Consider the following 22,133-nt stretch of genomic DNA (forward strand, 5'->3'; position numbering starts at 1 on the left):
TATGGTTCAGGTTCATTGATGACATCTTCATGATTTGGATTAAGGGTGAGGACACCCTATTCACGTTCCTCCAGAATCTCAACCCAAGTAATATTTCTTAATGCTTACCTCCACCTCAAAGATGGCTACATCACTACCTCCCTCCATATGAAACATAAGACACACCAGCAATACATCCACTTTGACAGCTGCCATCCATTCCATACCAAGAAGTCCCTTCCAAACAGCCTAGCCACACATGACCATTGCACCTGTAATGATGAGCAGTCCCTCTCAAAATATATCAGTGGTCTCACTAAGGCCTCCACAGACTGTGCAGAAACATGCCTTATCTCTTCAGTCAGACTGTGGTCACAGAGGAGCATTTCCCTCATGACTCAGTACTACCCAGGACTAGAGCAACTGAATCACATTCTCTGCCAGAGTATTGAATACCTCTTGTCATGCCCTGAAATCAGGAGTGTCCTACCCACTATCCTTCACACACCTCCCACATTGATATTTTGCCAGCCATCAAACCTACACATATCCTCATCCATCCCTAAACAATCCCTTTCCCAATCGTTTGCCTCATGGCTCATATCCCTATAATAGACGTAGATGCAAAACCTGTCCCATACATCCTCCCACCAACACCTACTCCTCTCTACAATATATCCTACGTTGCTGTAACCTTCCTGTCCTCAGCATTTATTAGTCATTGTCCTTCACCCGACTACCCCTTCCCTGTTCCCACTTCAGCACTACACAGCCTTCTATTCTACCCCTTCCCTGTTCCCACTTCAGCACTACACAGCCTTCTATTCCACAGCTGCACCCACAATCTTTGTACTTCCCTCTTTTTCTGCTTTCCCTCGCCCCTCCATCCGCCCTCTTGTCTAACCTCCCGATTGCACCTATCTATCCTACCCTCTCCACCTCATCCTTGTATGCTCCCACAAGCAGCAGTTGACCATCCCCCACCACTAGCCTGCTATCCCTTCCCCTGACAGCCTTCTCCTTACACCAGCCACACAGATTGTTTCTCCCAGCATGTGCAGCTGCTCGCAGTCTGGCATCAGCAGCCAGAATTCTGGCCGAAAGCCAGTAGTCTTCCTGTTGTGCCTGTGTACAACTCTATGTCTCCACTGTCATTTTCTTTTACTCAAAAGTAGCACACACTGCACAGTGTATATAATTGGGTGTACACTTAAATGTACTTCACAAAAGAACCCTTTCCTTTCTTCTTCTTCTTCTTCTTCTTCTTCTTCAACACGAAAACTATTTTGTTGCAGTTCTCCCTGCTAGACTACCCCGTGTACACCTGTTAATTCTGCATAACTGCTACAACCTATATCCCTCCAAATCTCCTTACTGTAATCAAGCCTTGGGCTCCTTTTACAGTTGTTACAACTGCACTTCCTCCCATTACCAAATTGTCAATTCCTTTATGCCTCTGAATGATTCCTATTAACCAGTTGCTTTCTTTAGTCAAGATATCACAAATTTATTTTCTGTCCATTCCGACTCAGGACTTCATTAGTTTCAAAAGCTTCTGTTCTCTTCTTTTCTGTCCAGTTATAATCTTTGTTTCACTATCACACAATACTACACACCTGATGAACACCTTCAGCAAAGATTACTGAACAGTTCAATTTATATTCAGTGACACACTTTTGTTACTGTAGACCATTCTTCATTTTATGTCCCCTCTACATTGCCCAATTATCAAAACCCAATTACTTCTTTCATGTCTCATTTCTTAATCTAATTCCATCTGCTTAGCTTGATTTAATTAAACTATATTCTGCTACCCTTGCTTTTCCTTTGTTGTTGTTCGTCATATAATGTCATTTCAAGACATGGTCCTTCTGTTAAATTGCTCTTGACAATTGTGTTGCATCTCTGACAGAATTACAGTGTCATCCGCAAACCTTGGTGTTTTTATTTCTACTCTCTCAATTGTAAATTCCTTTCCAAGTTTCTCCTTGGTTTCCTTTACTGCTTGTCATACTCTCTTACAACTACAGTCTGGCTTCTGTAAAAGTTGTAGGTAACTTTTTGGTTCCTGTATTTTATCCCTGCTACCTCGAGAATTTCAAAGTGTGTTCCAGTCAACAATGTTAAAAAGTTTTCTGTAATGCTAGAAATGTAGTTTTGATTTTCTTCAGTCGTATCTTCTAAGATAAGTCATAGCATTAGCATTAGTATGTTTCCCCAGAATCTGAACTGATCTTCCCTGAGGTTGGCTTCTAACAGTTTTTGCATTCATCTGTAAATAATTCAAGTTGGTATTTTACAACCACAGCATTGTAATGGTTTGACAATAATCACACTTTTAACACCTTCCATCTTTGAATTTGTAATTATTCAATTCTTCTTGAAGTCTGAGGGTGTTTGTGTGTCATATATCTTGCACACCAGGGGAAATAGTTTTGTCATGGCTGGCTGCCCCAAGGATCTCAATAGTTCTGCGGTAACGTAGTCTGCCTTAGGGGCCTTCTCTCAACTTAGGTCTTCCAGTGTGCTGTCTAGTTCTTCTTGCAGCATCACATCTCATCTACATCTACTTCCTCTTTACTTTCCACAACATTGTGTTAAATTTATTCTGATGCAAATATTTATCAGTCTTCTGTCCTGATTGACATCAAAGTGCTTCAGCTCAAAAAGTAAAGCAATGAGCAGACACATGGCTCCGTGTCTATTTATAGTTGCCAAGTGTTGTTTTTTATTTATTTTTAGAACAGTGTAGATGCTGTTCAAATTAACACCCTTACACAAGAAGTAACTTTATGATAATTGTTAATTTATTTTGTGGACCATTAAATTTGATTTCCTTGACAACTATGCTTGCCAGTCAATCACATTTTCTGCTTGTTATTAACTTAATTCTTCTCTTAATGACAACAAATGTAAATAAATACTCATTGGAGCATTATCGTGCTACATATTTGACACACCCAGGATTCCCGAACTGGGGGCTGATGGGTGCCACCAATCATTGTGACACGCTTTGACAACTCCCTTGCTGCATGGTGGTGGAACATTGCGTGTCAAAGCAAATGCTGAGCCTGGCTAGCTAACTAATTGGAGACTTTCCTAACCCATGAATGGTGTCAGTGCTGGACCTTACTTTGAATCCAGGAAAGAACAATCATTGTCCATCAGCTATCAAAGTGCAGAACTCGCGAACTTAGTAGGAAAGACACTAGACTGCATAGTTGTCACGATTCAAGAATCCATGAGACTAATAAATAAAATTTAAAAAAATCGATTTCAACATAAGTTAACTCTTGGCGATTATTAGTAATCACAGCAGTTTACTAATAAATTGCTGCTCTCAGATTTATAACATGTTTGTACTGGAAAAGAGGAAAATGCTTAATTTTGAAAAATTTCATAAAACCACTTATTTTGCAATATTATTTATGTTATCATTTACATGAAATTTATGTCCTTACTCGTACACACATTCTTTGATCTTCAAAGGGCTTATAGCAATATATACAGGCATAATACCCTTGGACAGCTGTACAATTGGGCCTTCTGGGAATACTTGCACATCTTTATGTGGAGGTTCTTGTCTAGTTTTTTTTAGATACCACCTGGTGATACTCTGTTTGAGAGAGAGAGAGAGAGAGAGAGAGAGAGAGAGAGAGAGAGACACTCAAATACGACAGTGCCTTGCAATGATGTTTAATCAGTTAGCAGCTGATGGCTAAGCAATTGCAGTAACTCAAGGTGTTTTTTAACTTGTGTGTTTTCAAAACAGAAGACATCTGAAAAGCTGTGAGTTTTCTGAGCTGTCTGCTTGGTATGGCACACACTGTGAACAGGAGGCAGCTAGGTGGGTAACGTCACAGTCCAAGCCGAGCCAAAACATGTATTGACAGGCCAACACTTTTGTGAATGATACACCCCAGTGATCTGGCTGTAATAAATGGAGAATCTCCGAACGAAGCGCAGAAGGGATCATTACCTGAGGGGTCTTGTGATCTGTGTCTAAAAGCAGAGCACGATCCACAATAGAGAATCATTGTCAAAAGATGTAATAATTACAGACGGGGTCAGATGCACGAGAAGGTGGTGAATTCGGTCAACCATGTTGTACGAATGTTATGACCCTCATCAAAATGGGATTTGAAGCTACAGCCTTTACGGTCCATGTGCTAGTTACAGGAAATCCATTAACCGTCTGCTCTGTGGTGACATCAATGTGGAAACAAAGCAATTCCTCCTGATCAAATCCTGGGTCTGGATTGGCTGGCAGGCGGGACAAAGCATCTGCATTTGCATGTTCAGTCGTAGGGCAGAAATAAATCTCACGGTTGTAGCGTGAAAGGAAAAGAGCCCAACGTTGAATGCAGTGTGCTGCTTTATCTGGTAATGAAGCAGAAGGACTGAATAAGGAAACCAGTGATTCGTGATCGGCGACCAGATGGAATTCAGTACCATAGAGAAAACCATGGAATTTCTGCACAGCATATACATTGGAAAAAGCTTCCTTTTCTATCTGAGAGTACGTAGTTAGAGCAGGAGCCAGCTTCGTTGAGGCAAAAGCGACAGGTCGCGCAGAGCCATCGGGATATCTATGAGCCTCCAACCAGTGCTGAGAAGTATCAGTCGCAAGCACCAAGTGGAAGCCTGGTTGGTAATCACTAAGCAGAGCACAGACTGCACTGTGATCTTAAGAGTGGAAAACACGGTTACACAAGCCGGCAACCAGTGAAACTGAGACCCTTTGCGCAGCAAACTATAAAATTATACACAAATAAAAAAGGGGGGGGGGTCATATTTCACTGCAATAGTGGCAATCCAATGCCTTATTTATTTGTTTAAGAATGCGAAGTCTTTACATTAACTTGTTTTTTCTGGAATATTAGGTACCGTATTTACTCGAATCTAAGCAGCTTTTTTTTTCCCCTCCGGTTTTTGTAATCCAAAAAACTGCCTGTGGCTCAGAATCGAGTGCAAAGTAAGAGGAAGTTCTGAAAAAGTTGGTAGATGCCGCGACAACTAACTTGTGCCGTCGAATATATGTAGCGCTGCACAGGCATGCTTTACAGGCACAAAGATAAATACTTTCGCCAAAACCTCTGTGTCAGTAAATAAATTAAAAAAAAAAAAAAAGGTGGAAGACGACCTTTCTTCTCCGCCCTGAGTTTCGACCACTGCATTTTATACTATCCAACGAAGTAAATACAGATTCCGTATTGTTCATCTTCGAATGTAGCAGCATTTCAATGTACTACGAAAATCTGACTGGCAAGACTGTTTGGGATGTTTGACAATATGGCCAACTCTACGTTCTGAATTTTTTCCCCTGAGAGAAGAGATGGTTGCTAATAGGTACTTTCATTAATTGTGAATCACATGCAGTATTCTCTTCGCCATAAGAATAATACGAATATAAACATTTTGCCATGTATTCTTTTGTGTTTGCTGCTATCTCATTTAAATCCTGTCTGCCTAATAAACTACGAAACTAGGGTGAGACAGCAGCAAATGCGGAAGAATATACATTTCATGTCATGTTTATATTCGTATTATTCTTGTGCCTAATAGTGATACAGTCAGAAATGAAGCACGACAATTGACTAGATTTTTAAATCTAAGATGACTCTAATTTCTGTGCAGAATGTAATGTACTAAAGAGACGCCTGCAAAGATTTTCAAACAGAGAAAAATTTTCGTTAAACTCTCATTCAGAACATCTTCTATCATAAGCAGTCTATTATTTGGTTCTTCTTGATCATTATCAAAGATCATCAGGTGATGTTATCACACTTCCACACGGATATGTTTCTCTAAAGGTGGATAATACGATAGGATAAGAAATCAAGAATATATTACAGGACAGTTTAAGATTTGAAGGGAATTAGGTGCAGGAAAAAATAGCACATTTGTGTCTCCTTCTTCAGGTCAGAGCTCTGAAGATGCTGTTTTACGAGAACTAGGTCATTGACCCTGTATTGAGGTTAGATAGCTTCCTCGTTATGTCTACTTACTCGTTGTTGTGCCCTTTCAACCAAGTTCTTAGAAACTGTTGTTTGATTAAGTTGGTAATCAACAGTAGGTTGTTCCGGCCAAGTAACACATTTAATAACGTGTTCTCCCACAAAGGGTCACCTATTACTTCCAAAGTTGTTAATCCAGTTTATAAATGTGGTAATTCATTTAAAATAAGTTCAAAGTCTTTAACCTTCGTTGCCCATGACATATTTTTCATAGCAGTAGGTGCAGCATAATTTCCCAATTTCTATCATAACCCTTTCACATGGGTTAGTAGACGGATTATAGTTGGAGATTAATACTTGAAGAATATCTTCCCAAGCTAGAAATTCTTTAAAATCGTTACTAACAAACTGAGGTCCATTATCGGTGAGAAACTGTTTTGATTTGCCTACCTCCAGAAAGTATTGTTGCAGACAGTGAATCACGGTTGGTGTATTTGCTTTCTTAATAGCATACAGTTTAACATACTTGGACCAACACTATGAGGACTAAAATGTATGACACTCCTTCCTTTCATTTCGGAATTGTTCCAAAGAACTCTGCTGCTGTAAGATCATGTTAATGGCTTAGGAATGATTGGATACATTTTGTATTTAACATGAGTGTTACTCTGTTTTACCTTTTGACAGATTTCACAATTCCTAATTAAAGATGCTACCTTCTGTACTAGCTTCTTAAAATAATAGAACTTCTTCATATGAGCTATACATATCTTTATTCCGAAGTGTCCATATCCCTTACGAACATACCACACAATCTCATCCTCCATTAACTTCAGAATGCATATGCGTCAATGTTGAGATGTTATACTGGCCCTCCAAAATAAATTGTGCCTTATATTTTTCCACCTCTCTACTTAATGAAGAGGTAAGGAATTCTTGTTACACATAGCATATTTCCGTAAAGTAGGTATCATGATGGATGTTCTTGGTTATTATTCAAGCCATATCTTGTACCCTGTTCTGTGGATATTCTACTGTCAAAAAATTAATCGCAAAAATTATGCCAGGCCCTTCCGTATGTTTTAACTCTTTCATGTCTACAGATAACCTAGACAAAGCGCCAGGTACAATATTTTCAGAACCTTTTATATACTGTATTTTAATGTCATATTCCTGCACCAACAACATCCACCACATTAATCTATTGTGTAATAATTGACTACTCATTGAAAAGGATAGAGCTTGGTGATCCATATATATATATATGTACCGGGTGATCAAAAAGTCAGTATACATTTGAAAACTTCATACATCACGGAATAATATAGATAGAGAGGTAAAAATTGACACACGTGCTTGGAATGACATGGGGTTTTATTAGAAAAAAAAAAGAAAAAGAGAGAGAAAAATTCACAAAATGTCCGAGAGATGGCACTGGACAGCAAAACGTCCGTGACGGCTGAGAGGTACACCAGTATGTTACAGAATGGCATCATCCCCAGCCTGGCTGATAAACACCTGCTGGAACGTATGATGTTTATGCAGGACGGTGCTCCACCCCATATTGCTAGACATGTGAAAGATCTCTTGCATGCGTCGTTTGGTGATGATCATGTGCTCAGCCGCCACTTTTGTCATGCTTGGCCTCCCAGGTCCCCAGACCTCAGTCCATGCGATAGCTATAGATCTGTGATTTATACTTTCCAGACCCCACTCTCCTTGGAAAAGTTCTGCTGCTATACCGTAGTTGGATGCATCTGTTGAAATTTTAAATGGCTCTCCCATAACCGGGTGCTGTAATATGGATGATTCAGCCAGTGCTCTTTTTACATTTTCAAACGCATGATTGGCCTTTTGATCCCAAACCCACGGTATTCCCTTCCTTAATAAACGTAAAAGTCTTAGGTCGTTCAGCTCTTGACTGTATATATCGTCTATAGTACCTGGCCATTCCAATAAATCCCTTCAATTGTCTTATATTTCTAGGGGGTGGACATTCCTTAATCACCTTTACATGTTCTGGATCTGATCTAATTCCTTGCACTCCTACGATATTCCCTAAAAACTTAAACTCTTGCCTCGCAAAGTGCGATTTAACAATTTTACTGTAATACCTTTTCGTTAAACCGTGTCAGAGTTTTACTCAAGATTAGGCAATCCTCTTCCCAGGTAGAGGAGATAACGAGTATGTTATCTATATATATTATTAAATCCTTTAACGATTCCCTTCCTAACGCGTCATCCAGTGCCCGTATAAACATGGATACTAAGATATTTAGCCCGAATGGCAACACATTAAAATGATACGATTTCCCATCAAATAGAAATGCTGTATATTTCTTTGATTCATGATGTAACCGAATTTGCCAATATCCAGCAGTCAGTTCCATCATGCTAAAATACTGTGCTTTCTCAAATTTGGACAATAATTCATTGATGTTAATGGGTCTGTCTCGTTCCGTCTCCATATGCTTATTCAAAGTACGCGCGTCTAGTACCAACTGCAGATCTCATGCAGCCTTTTTTACTACTACCAAGGGGTTATTCATTATGCTAGTGCTACGTTCTCTTATGTTATTGTCAGTCATTTTGTCAATTTCTTCCTTAACTGCTTCTTTTAAATTTACTTGTATTGGATAAGGCTTACAGAAAAATGGAGTACTATCTTTGATTTTAAATTTACATACATAGTCACTAATACTACCCAGATGATCAGAAAATACCATTTCATATTTCAATAGAATTTTAGATAAATCTAATTTTTGTTCACTGGTTAATATTGGCGATGAGTTTATTTTGTTTTGTATGTCGGCGTGGTGTGATACGTGACTTATGTTGTCAATCGCTGGTGACAGTCTTGCTGTTGCAGTTACTCAGACATTGACCCTCATGTGTTTGTTTACTAATATAGCGGTCCGTCACAAACTTTATACAATATTTGTAGTCACCTTTTCCAAAATAAAGAAGATTCTCCTCAAAATTCAATATGATGTTAAATTCTGATAGCCAGTCTAGGCCAAATAACACATCCCTATTGAAATTTTCTATTACTAAGAGTGTCTGACGAAATGGGATATTCCCAATGTTGAAGTTCACCTGGGTCTCGTGTTTTACAACTTTGCTCTTTGTTCCAGTAATACCAACTATGTACACTACCGTTACTGGTAATACCAGTAAGTGATATTTCGTTCGTAATGTGTTGAAGAAAACGCTAGAAATAAGTGACACTTCACTCCCGGAATCTATAAATATGTTAACTTCAAAATCCTCTGCTTTTGCTATTATTATTGGTTGTGGATTAATGGCAGTTAATTGCAGTTCTTCCAGTAACCACTATTCTTTTGTTGCTATTTTATGCGTGAAATTACCATACCTACTATAAACCAGGCTTCCTAATGTATTTCTATGACCTGATCTCCGGCCCTGAATCCAGATCGCACTACGTTTTCCTCTTTATTGGTAATCACTGGCTGGGTTGGCCAATGCGGACTCTTCGAGTATTTGCTGCACTAAATAATTATAATAAGCGTTGTTATTAAACTATTTTTAGATGTGTACAGGTGTTATAAATATAATATAAGTGTTGTTAAATTAGTGTAAATGTTAGTGAAGTATAAAATGAAATTGAACGGGGTAAGAAGCGTATCTTTCTTCTCGCACTTGTAGCACAAATCCTAGGCCTAATTTCACACGCGTGAATCGTAAGCAAGCAGTTGGTATAAATATATTATAAGTGTTGTTACATTAGTTGAAGTGTTAAAGAAGATTAAACAGGATAAGAAGTTTATTTTCCTTCTCGCGCCTATAGCACGGATTTTAGGCTTAATTTCACGCGCGCGTATCATAGTAAACAGTGACTTATATGTAATCACCAGTTTTTTTATTCAGTACTTTCAATTTATTTTTATCTCCCTGAATAGTTTCTAGGGTCCTTTGTTTACGTTTTAGTCAGTACTTAAATCATTTTATACGATTTCTGTTTTTACCATGAGTGAGAAGTGTGTGACATGCCGTAGGATCGTTAGTTTCAGGGTATGGTGTGATGGGTGCAGTATGGTGTGATGGGTGCAGTAGTTTCTTTCATTGGGGCAAATGTAGTGGCATGGGAAATGGGGACATAAATGAGGCTCACCAGTGGTATTGTAGGATCTGCAGTAGAGGTAGGAAAATACTGGAACAGGAAGGGAAAATTGCAGCTCTTAAAGCTGAGCTAGACAAGGCAAGGGAGGATCTGGACAGGTTAAAGAGGGAGAAGGGTGAACAGAGGTGGGAAGTGGCAACAGGTAATATGGGGGACAGGCAAAGGTGAGCATCAAACAGCTTTGTCATAAATCTTGAAAATAGATTTGAGCTGTTGCCTCAGTCAGAATCGGATGAGCCTCATGCAGCTGAAGCTGTAGAAAGGGCACAACAAGCTTTCAAGGACTTGAAAAAGGTAGGGAAATTTGTAAAGAGAAAGTAAGTTCTGTTGTTAGGTAGTTCCCATTGTAGAGGTGTTGGCCAACTAGTGCAGGAAAATCTAGGTCCAGAGTACCAGGTCACAAACTTTTTCAAGCCTAGGGCTGATCTGGGTCAGGTAACAGAGGATGTAGGTTCTTTATGCAAGGATTTCACAAAGGAGGATGCCGTGGTTATAGTGGGTGGTCCGGGAAATAGCATTGACAGAGACTGAATATTCCATAGAGAGTGACCTGGTGAAGATAGCATCAGCAACAAAACATACGAGTGTGGGATTTGTGTCTGTGTTGAGACGCCATGCAGCCTCATTTGAACTCTTCCTTAGGGAGGGTAAACTTGGAGTTGGAGTGGCTGCTTAGGACGAATATAGGGTCCCATATTGGTTTGATTCCTGTGGATGCTATTGATAGGTGGGACTACAATAGGCATGGCCTTCACCTCAATAGGAAAGGGAAGGTGTCAGAGGGATGCCTTGTTTAGGATAGGGAAGGGGGAAAGAAAAAGAGTTTTAAGAGAGATTGGCAGACAAACTCAGTTTCAGAAAACAGACTTACAGGAGTCAGATTTTAGCCTACAGCCTCCATTTAAACAATGTTTAACAGAAAGTAATCAGAAACTGCCAGTTCATCTTCGCCAAAGCAGTTACAATCTCATTAGTATGCAGTATCATTTATCTTTATTACACCAGAACATTCTGGGACTCAGAAATTAAGTTGATGAACTACTCATTTGTATCGATGAAATGAATTCATCTAACCAAATTGACATAATCTGCCTCTCTGAACATAAAGTGACCACTGGTATAGATATGTTAGACATTTCAGAATTTAAGCTAGCTTCCTACTTCTGCAGAGTAGATATGGATGGAGGAGGAGTTGCCACATTTATTAAAAGCTGCCATAAATTCAAGAACATTGACATTAATAAATTCTGTTTAGAGCAGCATCTACAAGCATGTGCAACAGAAGTAGAGTTCCATAACAGATCCTATATCATAGTAACTATTTACCGAGCACCTGCAGGAAATTATAATCTATTCATAAATCATCTAGTAGCTCTTTTGGGTTATTTAACAGGAAGACACAAAGAAATTTTGATTGCTGGTGACTTTAATACAGATTTTCTAATGCAATCTTCCAGTAAACATTTACTGCAGTTAGTATTGTTGCCTTTCAATGTAACTCACACTGTAAACTTTCCAACTAGGATCACTAAATCCTCAAGGACAGCCATTGATAACATTTTTATAGACAAATCAAAGGAACAAAATCAAGTCATAAAACCTGTTATAAATGGACTATCAGATCATGGCATACAGCTCCTTTTTTTAGATGTAAATTCTAAGCAGATTATCAAGACTGCTAAATCTGAGTACAGGAGAGTAGTCAATCAACCAAAAATGGAATGTTTTAGAAAACTGCTCAAAGATATGAACTGGAAAGATGTTTATAGTGCTCATGACATGAATGAAAAATATAACACATTCATGAACAATGTCAGTACCATGTTTGAAAACTGTTTTCCTCTAAAAGTTACTCAAATTAAACAGAAGTCTATAATAAAATCATGGATTACACAAGGAATAAAGATTTCCTGTAAGACAAAAATGAAAATGTATCTGTTGACCAAGAATAGCTCCAATGCTGATGATTTAGCTAAATACAAGGAATACTGTAAAATATTAAAAAAAGTAATTCAAACATCTAAACAAATGCACTACGAGAAGAAGATAGCAATGTCAGGGAACAAAATAAAAACAATATGGTATATAGTGAAAGAGGAGACTGGTAGAACCAGAAAGGAACAAGAGCAAATAGCACTAAGGGTAGATGGCACATTAGTAACCGATGGGCATAGTGTGGCAAATCTATTTAACAAATACTTTATAACAGTTACTGATAGAATGGGATTGTCAGGATCAGTAAATAATGCCCTTGAATACCTGAAACTAACCTTTAAAAAAAGCTTCAGGTACATGAATATGTCACTCATTTCACCAAAAGAAACAACTTCCATAATAAAATCTTTAAAAACAAATCATTCTAGTGGTTACGATGAAATATCAACAAAGTTAATTAAGGCATGTTCTTGTGAGTTTAGTACAATTCTAAATTACTTGTGCAACCAGTCAATTATAACTGGGACATTTCCTGACTGGCATAAAATATGCAGGTGTTAAGCCTCTATTCAAGACAGGGTAAAAGAGATACCATCAAACTACAGACCGATATCACTTTTGCCAGCATTCTCAAAAATTTTAGATAAAGTAATGTACAGGCAGCTTTTCAACCATCTGACCACAAATAACATATTATCAAGAACACAGTTTGGATTTCTGAAGGGTTCTGATATTGGGAAGGCTATTTACACCTACAGTGAAAAAGATACTTAATTCATTAAATAACAAGTTACAAGCAGCAGGTATTTTCTGTGATTTGTCAAAGGCCTTCAATTGTGCGAACCACAACATCCTTTTAAATAAATTAGAATTCTATGGTGTCATGGACAGTGCTGCAAAATGGTTCGTCATACCTCACTAACAGGAAACAAAGAATGTTAGTGCAAGGGTCTAGTGAATTAAGTCATCAGTCATCATCAGAATGGGAAGAAATTACATGTGGTGTCCCACAAGGATCCATCTTAGGGCCATTGGTTTTTCTTGTGTACATTAATGATCTCTCATCAGTTACACTACCAGAAGCAGAGTTCATTTTGTTTGCCGATGGCACAAGTATTGTAATAAATAGTATGTCGAGTGTAGTTCTAGAAAGATCTGCTAATGATATTTTCATGGATATTAATAAAAGGTTTAAAGCCAACTCACTGACATTAAACTTCGAAAAGGCTCACTATATGCAATTCAGAACCTGTAAGAGGTTCCCACCCAGCATCTGAATGAAGTATGAAGAAGAGCAGATAGAAGAGGTTGACAGTCTTAAATTCCTGGGATTACAACTTGATAATAAATTCAGTTGGGAGGAGCACACCACAGAACTGCAGAAACGCCTTAACATATCTGTATTTGCAATTCGAGTGTTAGCAGACATAGGTAACATACAAATGAAAAAGCTTGCATACTTTGCCTACTTTCATTCCATAATGTCATATGGCATAATATTTTGGGGTAACTCTTAAAGTCGAACAAAAAGTTTTCAGAGTCCAAAAGCGTGTAATACGTATTATTTGTGGAGTAAATTCACGGACGTCCTGTAGAAACCTCTTCGAAGATCTGGGTATACTAACTACTGCCTCTCAGTATATTTACTCCTTAATGAAATTTGTCCTAAATAATATATCTCTTTTTCCAACAAACAGCTCAGTTCATACATACAATACCAGGAACAAAAATGATCTGCACACGGACTTAAAAGCACTTACTTTAGTTCAAAAAGCAGTCCACTACTCAGGAACACTCATCTTCAATAATTTGCCAGCAAACATAAAAAATTTAGTCACAAATAAAGATCAGTTTAAAAGGAGCCTGAAAGACTTACTAGTGGCCAACTCCTCCATTGACGAATTTTTTAAAAAAGAGAGAGAGAGAGAGAGATGTTTCACATCCACGAGGATCTCCTCATCACGGATCTATGGAACAAAAAACTAATCTAATCTAATCTCAAATCTCTCAAATCTGGTTACGAAATCGGGGTATTATGTTACTACTTTGTAGTCTGTTGCTGCTTGGTACAAATTCCTGTTATGTCACTGCTCCTATATTCGAAGGTGAATGCTTCTTCTGATAATTTTCGTTACCCTTATTCCGCTTACACTGGTGTAATCTGGCTAAATTGACCTCATGTCTCTTAAAATTGCTACTACTGTTGCTGCTCTCCCTTCTGAAATTCTGATTTTCACTTGGATGCACATTCTCGTTGTGGTCTTTGTTTAAGGCATCAAGTGCTTCTACAAAGGATACTAATTCTTCTACGGTTTTCCACCCACTACATAGTATATCCTTCCCTGCATAAGTGGGTAAACGTCTTATTAAAATTCGCACCAACCCTTCTTCCTCCATGGGCTTATCTAAGTAGGCTGAGCAAGTTCAAGAGCGTCGAGGGGCAGTGCAGAGTGATACAGCAGTATTCGGTAACATTCATTTATTCAGCTACTTTACAGTACTCAATGGTTGAAGCGTAATGTCGGCGTCCCGCCGCGTGCTGTCCTGCGAGTCCAGTCGGCTCAGCAACCTCCTGGTATGCCAACGCCGCTGCTGCCATCGTCAAGGTCGCCCACGAATGGAAGTCAGCCGCGCTCTCCTGGTCGCTGCCCACCGGGGCGTTGTGACTGACGCCGCTCCGGTGCCCACAATTCCAAAGACTGCTACAGTCCGTGGACCTCACCGCCCTTCACCCCGTGTGGCCTGCTCTGTCCGACCATGGGACAAAGGTTGGTGTACTGGTCACTGTGGCCCTCGGTTCGCCACTGCTCCCAGGACAGGACCAGACTCTAAGCCGTGCCCTCCTGGATGCTGTGCTGCAACTTGCCCCTAGTGGTGCTTGCCGGATGGCAACACCCGCCACCATCTCTGACACTGTTGCAGTGCTGCTTCGCCTTCCCCAGCGTATGCCTCGCCCGGACCCCGGTACACCAGGTGGGAAGTGAACGTGGCCCGTAGACTCAAGTTGAACCGAGCCCCTCCTGGACTCACTGCAGATCGCTGTCACTGCCCTCTTTCAGGCAGACTGTGCGATCTCAAAGTTCCAGGCTGGCGTTTTGTTCCACCCCGGCATTGTGTCCCCGGAGGCGGAATATAGACCGAACAAGTACATAGAAAATAGAATACAAGTTTATGCAGAATACTTACAACATTGCTGCCAGACTGCCCCCTATAAGCGAAGACCAATGCAGGTCCATCCCGACGCTCGATTGACCTGGCACACACTAACCCAAGCTAAAATTGCCCATGTGTTTATATTGGTTTGTCCCTCACTTCCGACGTAGTGTCAGAGAGAGACAGAAACTATGGCAGGGATAAATTCCCACATGTCAGCCACTTACAAATCGACAACGCAACAGTTACTGACTCGTTGTTGCTCCCCTCAAAACAAATTGTGCATGCAATACCGCTGTCACAGCTGCACACTTGCGAATGCTATGTTTACCTTGCCTGGCCCGCTGGCTGTCGACGGTTACCACACTCTGCTAGTGGCTCCAGATTTCGCCACCCAACCACACCTTCATTGAATTTTGATAAAATTTCCTTTTCCCTCGACTAGGACTGACACTAGCGCAGCATCACTAGTTAAATGCCAGCCGAAATACTTTGGCATCATACCCCACGAACTGTTGTAATACTTTGGGTCCCCCAAGTCGGATATTAGTTTTTCCTGGGCACTTGCTGACCAATACTTCTCCTGAAAGTTTTTCTGGAAATCAGCCCAAGACGAAAAATTCTCTATGTTCAGTGTGTCCCACTCTGTAGCTTCTCCTAAAAGGTACCCCACCGGAAATTGTCTTTTTTTGAAACTTCCCAGTTTTTCGGCAAATCTTGATTAAACCGTTTCAGAAAATGAGTAGGATGTACTTCCCCGTCTGGCTTAAACTTTGAAACTGTCTGGAGAGTCCAGAATTTGCTCCCCATTGTAGGTCAGTCATTACCTCATTGGTTAATTCCATATTAGGAGAAGTCACCTTCTTGTCTACCTTATCCTGGATAAGTTTGAATTCTTTCCATAGATTATCTACGCCTCTCTTAGTATCATTGCGAGTAAGTTCTGAAGCTAAATTTGAAGAAACTTCGGGAATTACTCTTTTGGCAACATTTTGGTCGATTATTTCCTCTACCTGTTTCCCCAGATGTTTACTACGTCTGAAGTAGCTAGTTTGTCGTTAGCATTTCGTTCCATGCCATCTACTTGAATGCTCACGCCTGCAATTTGCGAGTGGATCATAGGTATTAATTTATCCTGTTTGTCCCAACTCTCTTTTAAGGTGTGCAACCTACGCTTTGCAGCATCGAATGTAACATTACATATGCTTTGAAATGATCCTAACTTTTCGTTAAGTTCAGTTTCTACATTATTAAATGTTTCTTCAATACCAAATTCTAGTTTTTTTTAGCTAAGTGCTGAAATTGGTTATTCTGTGTCTTGACTAAAGTCAGTGAACAGTTGGTTTACATGGATAGTGAGGGAATTACTTAATTCGTTCTTTAAATCTAATTGCTAACTCTCCACCTTATTATTTAAGGCATTGAACTTGGCATTAAAAACCCCTGTGCTTCAAGTTTTTCACTTAAAGTAGCACTTAATTCCTTTCTCATAGCAGCTGAATCCGCCTTCTGTTCATCTAATCTATCATTTAACTTAGTATTTACTGAATCTAGAATTTAATTGTAAACTCTGAGCGTCTAGATTTTTACTTAAAGTAGTAATTTGGGCGTTTTGAGCTTTGATTAAATTCACTACTTCAGACCAGCCTGGCATTTCCCTAGTCACCCTAATAGCTGTGGCTGGTTCTGCTAGTTGCTGTTCTTGATCCATATTCTTTCTACTTTCAGATCGAGTTATCATAAAAAAAAAAAATCACCTCTGTGTATAATAACTATACTAACAATCTATTATTGTACAGTGTCCTTAACTTTCACTCAATTAATTGTCTTTCATTCACCCGGCGTAGAGTTTTAGGCTGCGTCGGTGAGCAGGTGTGAAATCAGCATTGGTGAACAGCACAGGCACTGGCGCCGGCACCGGCAGCGTCAAAGATTGGTTTCGGCGTCGGTGTCGGTGAACGGATTCGTAGTCAGCACTGACGAGCAGGAGCTGGCATCATTTGCATCGGTTGCTGGTTATGAGGTCCAAGCCCTCACGATGTGTGTGAGGGCTGCTTACTCCCCTCACTGGATCTTCGTCATCGAATAGTTCTCGTTGTAACTCTTCTTAGTCTAAACTGTTGAAATTTTTCTTGCATCTTTTCTTGTATGCTATCTAATCATTTTCACTCCTTTTTGCCATTTATGCAGAATCCAACTCTGTAAACTCTTTCTCTGTCTTGTTACTAATGGTTGCTATGGCAACTCACAGTATCCTTTTATCTTGATTTCATTTCGAAATTCCTCTTTATTCGAGTCCTGATCACGTCGGTCTCCTTGTTCTAACGCTTTCAGACTATAGAAAGTGTAGAGTAAATGTACTAACTTTATGTTTTTACCAATTAACATTGTATTGGTTTATGCAGAATAACATTCTCGCATTTCACATGTAAATATTTCCGTCTTCTCGTATTTCGAGCTTTTAACCACCAGCAATTTAAAATAACAACCAAATAATTTACAGACGTCCCCTGCATCTTGCTTCATTCAGGGCTAAGATATGACGTGAGTTAAAAGTCTATAGTCAAATTACATTCACTAACACAGCAAAGAGTAGCATTTAATTACTCCATGTCCTTTCCTACAGCATTGGTGGCGCTTGCGGCAAACACTTGTCATTGCCGCTCATCTGAGAGCAGCTCCTGTCTTCCCACGATAAACATCAATCCTGCACACACAGACGTGTTGCGCAGTAAATAGGCCCTCTCTCACACGTATCATTAAAATATCATGTGTTTGAGGTGGCAGAAGGTCAAGTGGTTCCAGAATTTACGTGTAAATTCTTGAAGCACTACACATTAAAGTTTACAGTGATTTGTTAACATTAGAGGGATGTGTCCTTTTAAGATCACACACTTTATGAAATCACTATTTTCATTGCAGATTTATATGGCTCCTCTTGAGGGCACCAGAACAGATGAGATGTAATTGTGGCATTTAATTCTTCTTGTTCTGACACTCAAAATGCACTGTTATCCATTGTTACATTTCAGCAGAAATCCTGATGAGTCAGGCCTCCCTTTTGTAGCTTCAGCACAGGGAGGGATTCATTGACATGGAGTGACCAAGGATACCGGTATGAAAACTGTTGTGGCTGTTACTAAGTGCTGTCAGCCTGCATTAGCTGTCGTGCTGTAGCAATGCAAGATTTTGAATCAGTGGGAGAAAGAAGAGTTTAGGTTGCGAAACATAAACTGCACTCAGTGAAGTCAACAATATGGTCATGACAGTCCTCCTAAGAGCCATTAAAGTGAGGTGAACTGACTTCAGCATGCCTCCAATTAACATCCTGTCACACGACAGTGCATGGATACCCACATACCACATTTTAACGAATTGCTTTCATTTCTTGACTAGACAGCAGAAAATACTTTATTGGCTAAAGTGCCCTCAGTTTTAAGTGAATGTATAGGTTTGGTACAAGTTTAGCAATTTGCATTACATCTTACCATTTACCTAACTGAATATAATTAGACAGATTAAAAAATCTACTTGCCAAGTGGCAGCAGGAAAAAATACACATAAAGCAAAAGGAAATGTGCAAGCTTTCGGAGTCAGCGGTACCAGCAGTCCTAAAACTCTCCAGTCTTTTTCCTTCATCCCTCGTCCTTACCCTTCAACCTTTCTACCAGAAGAGTTACTGAGTCGAAAAACTTGCCCATTTCCTTGACCTTTAAATGTGTTTTTTCCTGCCACCTCTTGGTGAGTAGGCTTTTTATCTATACAAAAGATTATTTTTTCAAAAATTGATTATCTTCATATACCTAATTTAGTTCTCAGAACTGTTCGTTACTCCCTGTGGAAGGAAAGAGGAATATGTCATGGAAGGTTAGAAAAGAATGGCAGGTCATTCAGACTCCAGACTCGGAGAGCACCACATGTTGCAAAGGAGTTTGGCTTGAGACGGTTCCATATGGCAAAATCATGAAAAATTGTTATTGGAATATACTCTGTTGCAATACACTAGTCAGTTTCTTTCTTATTATATCCACCTCTAACTTCATTAACGAAGTACATTTCTTGTATGAACTTTTGCAAGTGTGCTTTGTGTGGATATCTGTGTGGAATTAAAATACTAAAGGCTCCTTATTTGATCAGTATAATTTTCATGTACATTCTCATTTGTCTATTCTCGATCTTGTCATCTCTGAGGAGTCTCATCAGTGTCCATGTGGGGTTGGAAACTCCGTGATGATGTACTTGCTGTGATGTAAAAGTGTCTGCTGGTGAACTCCAACTGCCACATACCACCTAAGGAGTATCCCAAACAAGTAACAATACAATACCAACAAATATCTTCTCCAACATGTGTATCCTATGCAAAAATGCCGACCTATGCACTTCTGGAAGTATGTGGTTTAGAATAATATTAGTAATTGACAGAGTTCCTCATTGCATATGATAATGAGGGCACAGAAAACTTTGCATTCCTGACTTTAAGGCAAACACCCCATATTTAAATATGCTAAAACTATGTACCCTCATAGCCTCCAGAGAAAGGTACTTTTCAACAGTTCTTTCTTATAATTATCTCTAGTGAATTTTGATTTTGCTACTTCTGCCTTCATGGCTCTTGATGTGTTTACAGAGTGGCTGGCTCATCACCCTTTCTTCCCTAAGTGATCAGTCACAATATTTCTTCAAATCCATTGTATAAAATCTGTTCTTAAGATATTAGTAAAATTATGGTGAGTACAGGGCAAGTTTTATATATTGGAGGCCTTCTGTATGAAGATTTTAGTGAAAATAAGTTAGGGTGGAACAGTCAATAAAATTTCAGTCAAGTATTTAAGAAGTTGTCTCAGAACATTTTAGTAAGGGTGCTGGATACAATGTTGTTTAGCTCCCTAGTCATAGCCCCACCCCCATCAAAGACCCTGATGTAGCTATATTGTGGCAGTTTCTGAAGTTCTGAATAGTTGAAATAATTGCACAATAAGTGCATGTTCGCTACTTGGCCCATCTCTCTTAAATAAACTAACTTCATAACTGCTGAGCCACACAGCATGATTTATTAGACAAAATAACCTCTTCAGTTAGATCATACATGCTTAAAAAAAGATTTCACTTCGTGTCTGACAAAAGTAACTCTTTTGTCTTGCCATAATATTGAGATTGATAAAGATGAATCTGTGCTAAATGATAGACTTTTCTCTGGAAATGTAATTTGTTTATGAAGTCTGCAACTTGACAGGATTAATGTTGTGTAGTTTACTGAAGTTTATCCAGTCACCATTTGTTAATAATTGTTCTTTCTTTTTCCAGAACCCAATACCAACAAATAAGCCTGGTGTTGAACCAAAGAGACCGCCAAAGCCTGTGAATATTACTCCTATGGTGAAACTAAGCCCCACAGTTCCAAATACAATAAACGTCACTTGGAATTCGGATTTTGGACGGGGTTATGTGATAGCTGTGTACTTAGTACGGAAACTGTCATCATCGGAACTGCTTCAGAGGCTAAAAGCCAGAGGGATAAGGCATTCTGATTTTACCAGAGGGCTCAGTGAGTTGCTAAATATTTTGAACCTGACAACATTTGTTAATGTGACTTAATGTTTTTAACATTTGGTTATTTTTATCCTAACCTAAGGTGTCATTTCATTACTTTTACTGATAGTTAAGAGCAGATATGTACAGAGTTAATAGTTCCGCAGGCTGCAAATCCCTCACAGTGGCTACATAAGGCCTGCAAGGAAAAGAGAGTTAACATCATTTGTTTCACAAGCATTAACAACAGGGTGTATACCCCCTGGGATAACCAGAAAATCCCAGAAAAATGCAGGAATTTATTCATATAAGGAAAAACTATGGAATTTTTCTAGAATTATGGAAATTTTTCACTATTTCAATTTTAGGTCAATTTTTCTTGATTTTAACTCGTAATAACTGACACTCTAACAAATAATTTTACTTCAGCCATCTTCTGCAGAATAATACTGCAGCAATAAAACACACACACACACACACACACACACACGTGCACAGAAAACACTTTAGTTGCAAAGAAAATCTGCTATTTAAAACTACAAAACACAGTGCACATACAACTGTCTGCTGGAAACAAAATGTGTCAAAGGCTTTAGGACAAAGGCTATGCAATATTTCATAATAGCAAACTGCTTTCAGTGAGTATGATGTCACAACTGTTTACACAGGGTGTATACGACCCGGGAATTTTTTCATCCGAGATAAACCCGGGAATTTTTCATTGTTTTTGTGTTCATTTAAATTTTTGTAATTATGACTGGTAAGATCCGATACTCTAACAAAGGTATATTACTTTTATCCCACTACTGCAGAATAATACTGCAGCAATAAAATATGAACGAGAGAAAAAAAAAAATAAATAAATAAAACTTATATTGCAAAGGATATGCGCCATATACAGCAACAAAACGCAGTGCTTATACAAGCGTCTGCCAACAGCAAAATATGTCAAAGACTTTAGGAAGACTATGCAATGCTTCGTAACAACAAATTGCCTCCGATGAGCATGACATTACAACTGCTTGCTTTAGATTCATTTGAGCAGTTGCTAGTGAGCTCATGCACATGCACAGTTGAGTCGCGTGTGAGGTACCTTCTCCCACTTCTGGCTACATAAGTGTGGCAGTTAGCTGTATATGCAATAGCAGCAAGCAGCCAGATGCTACCCGGAAAAAAGTTTAGTTGCACGCCTAAGCTGTCATTCACGCATGCGCAACAGGCCTGGATATAGGGGGCAGGGGCAAACCGGAGTATCTGCCCCTGGCGGCAATTTCTGGGAGAGGGTGGAAGACTTTGTTTCACAAAGTACCTAGTATCCAGCGCATGTCGGTCTATCGATTATTCACATGATTTTAAAATGCAACCCTGTTGAATAACAGGTAAGGAAGATTATGCATTATCTTCTCAGTGTATCCAAGAAAATGAAACATGGTGTATAC

At 39.2% G+C, this 22,133-nt stretch overlaps 1 protein-coding gene across 7 annotated transcripts in view; it reads left to right on the forward strand.

The window, feature by feature from the left end:
* LOC126190754 (E3 SUMO-protein ligase PIAS3) overlaps positions 1 to 22,133 on the forward strand; it is a 261,787-nt gene that overhangs the window by 131,846 nt on the left and 107,808 nt on the right. For all 7 annotated transcript variants that reach the window (XM_049931264.1, XM_049931262.1, XM_049931269.1 and 4 more), the window contains one exon: positions 20,470 to 20,710. In XM_049931264.1, coding sequence (XP_049787221.1) covers positions 20,470 to 20,710 — 241 coding nt within the window. The remainder of the gene's footprint in view (positions 1 to 20,469; positions 20,711 to 22,133) is intronic.

This window comes from Schistocerca cancellata, chromosome 6 (genome assembly GCF_023864275.1).
Source record: "Schistocerca cancellata isolate TAMUIC-IGC-003103 chromosome 6, iqSchCanc2.1, whole genome shotgun sequence".
In the NCBI taxonomy this organism is placed as follows: Eukaryota; Metazoa; Arthropoda; class Insecta; order Orthoptera; family Acrididae; genus Schistocerca; species Schistocerca cancellata.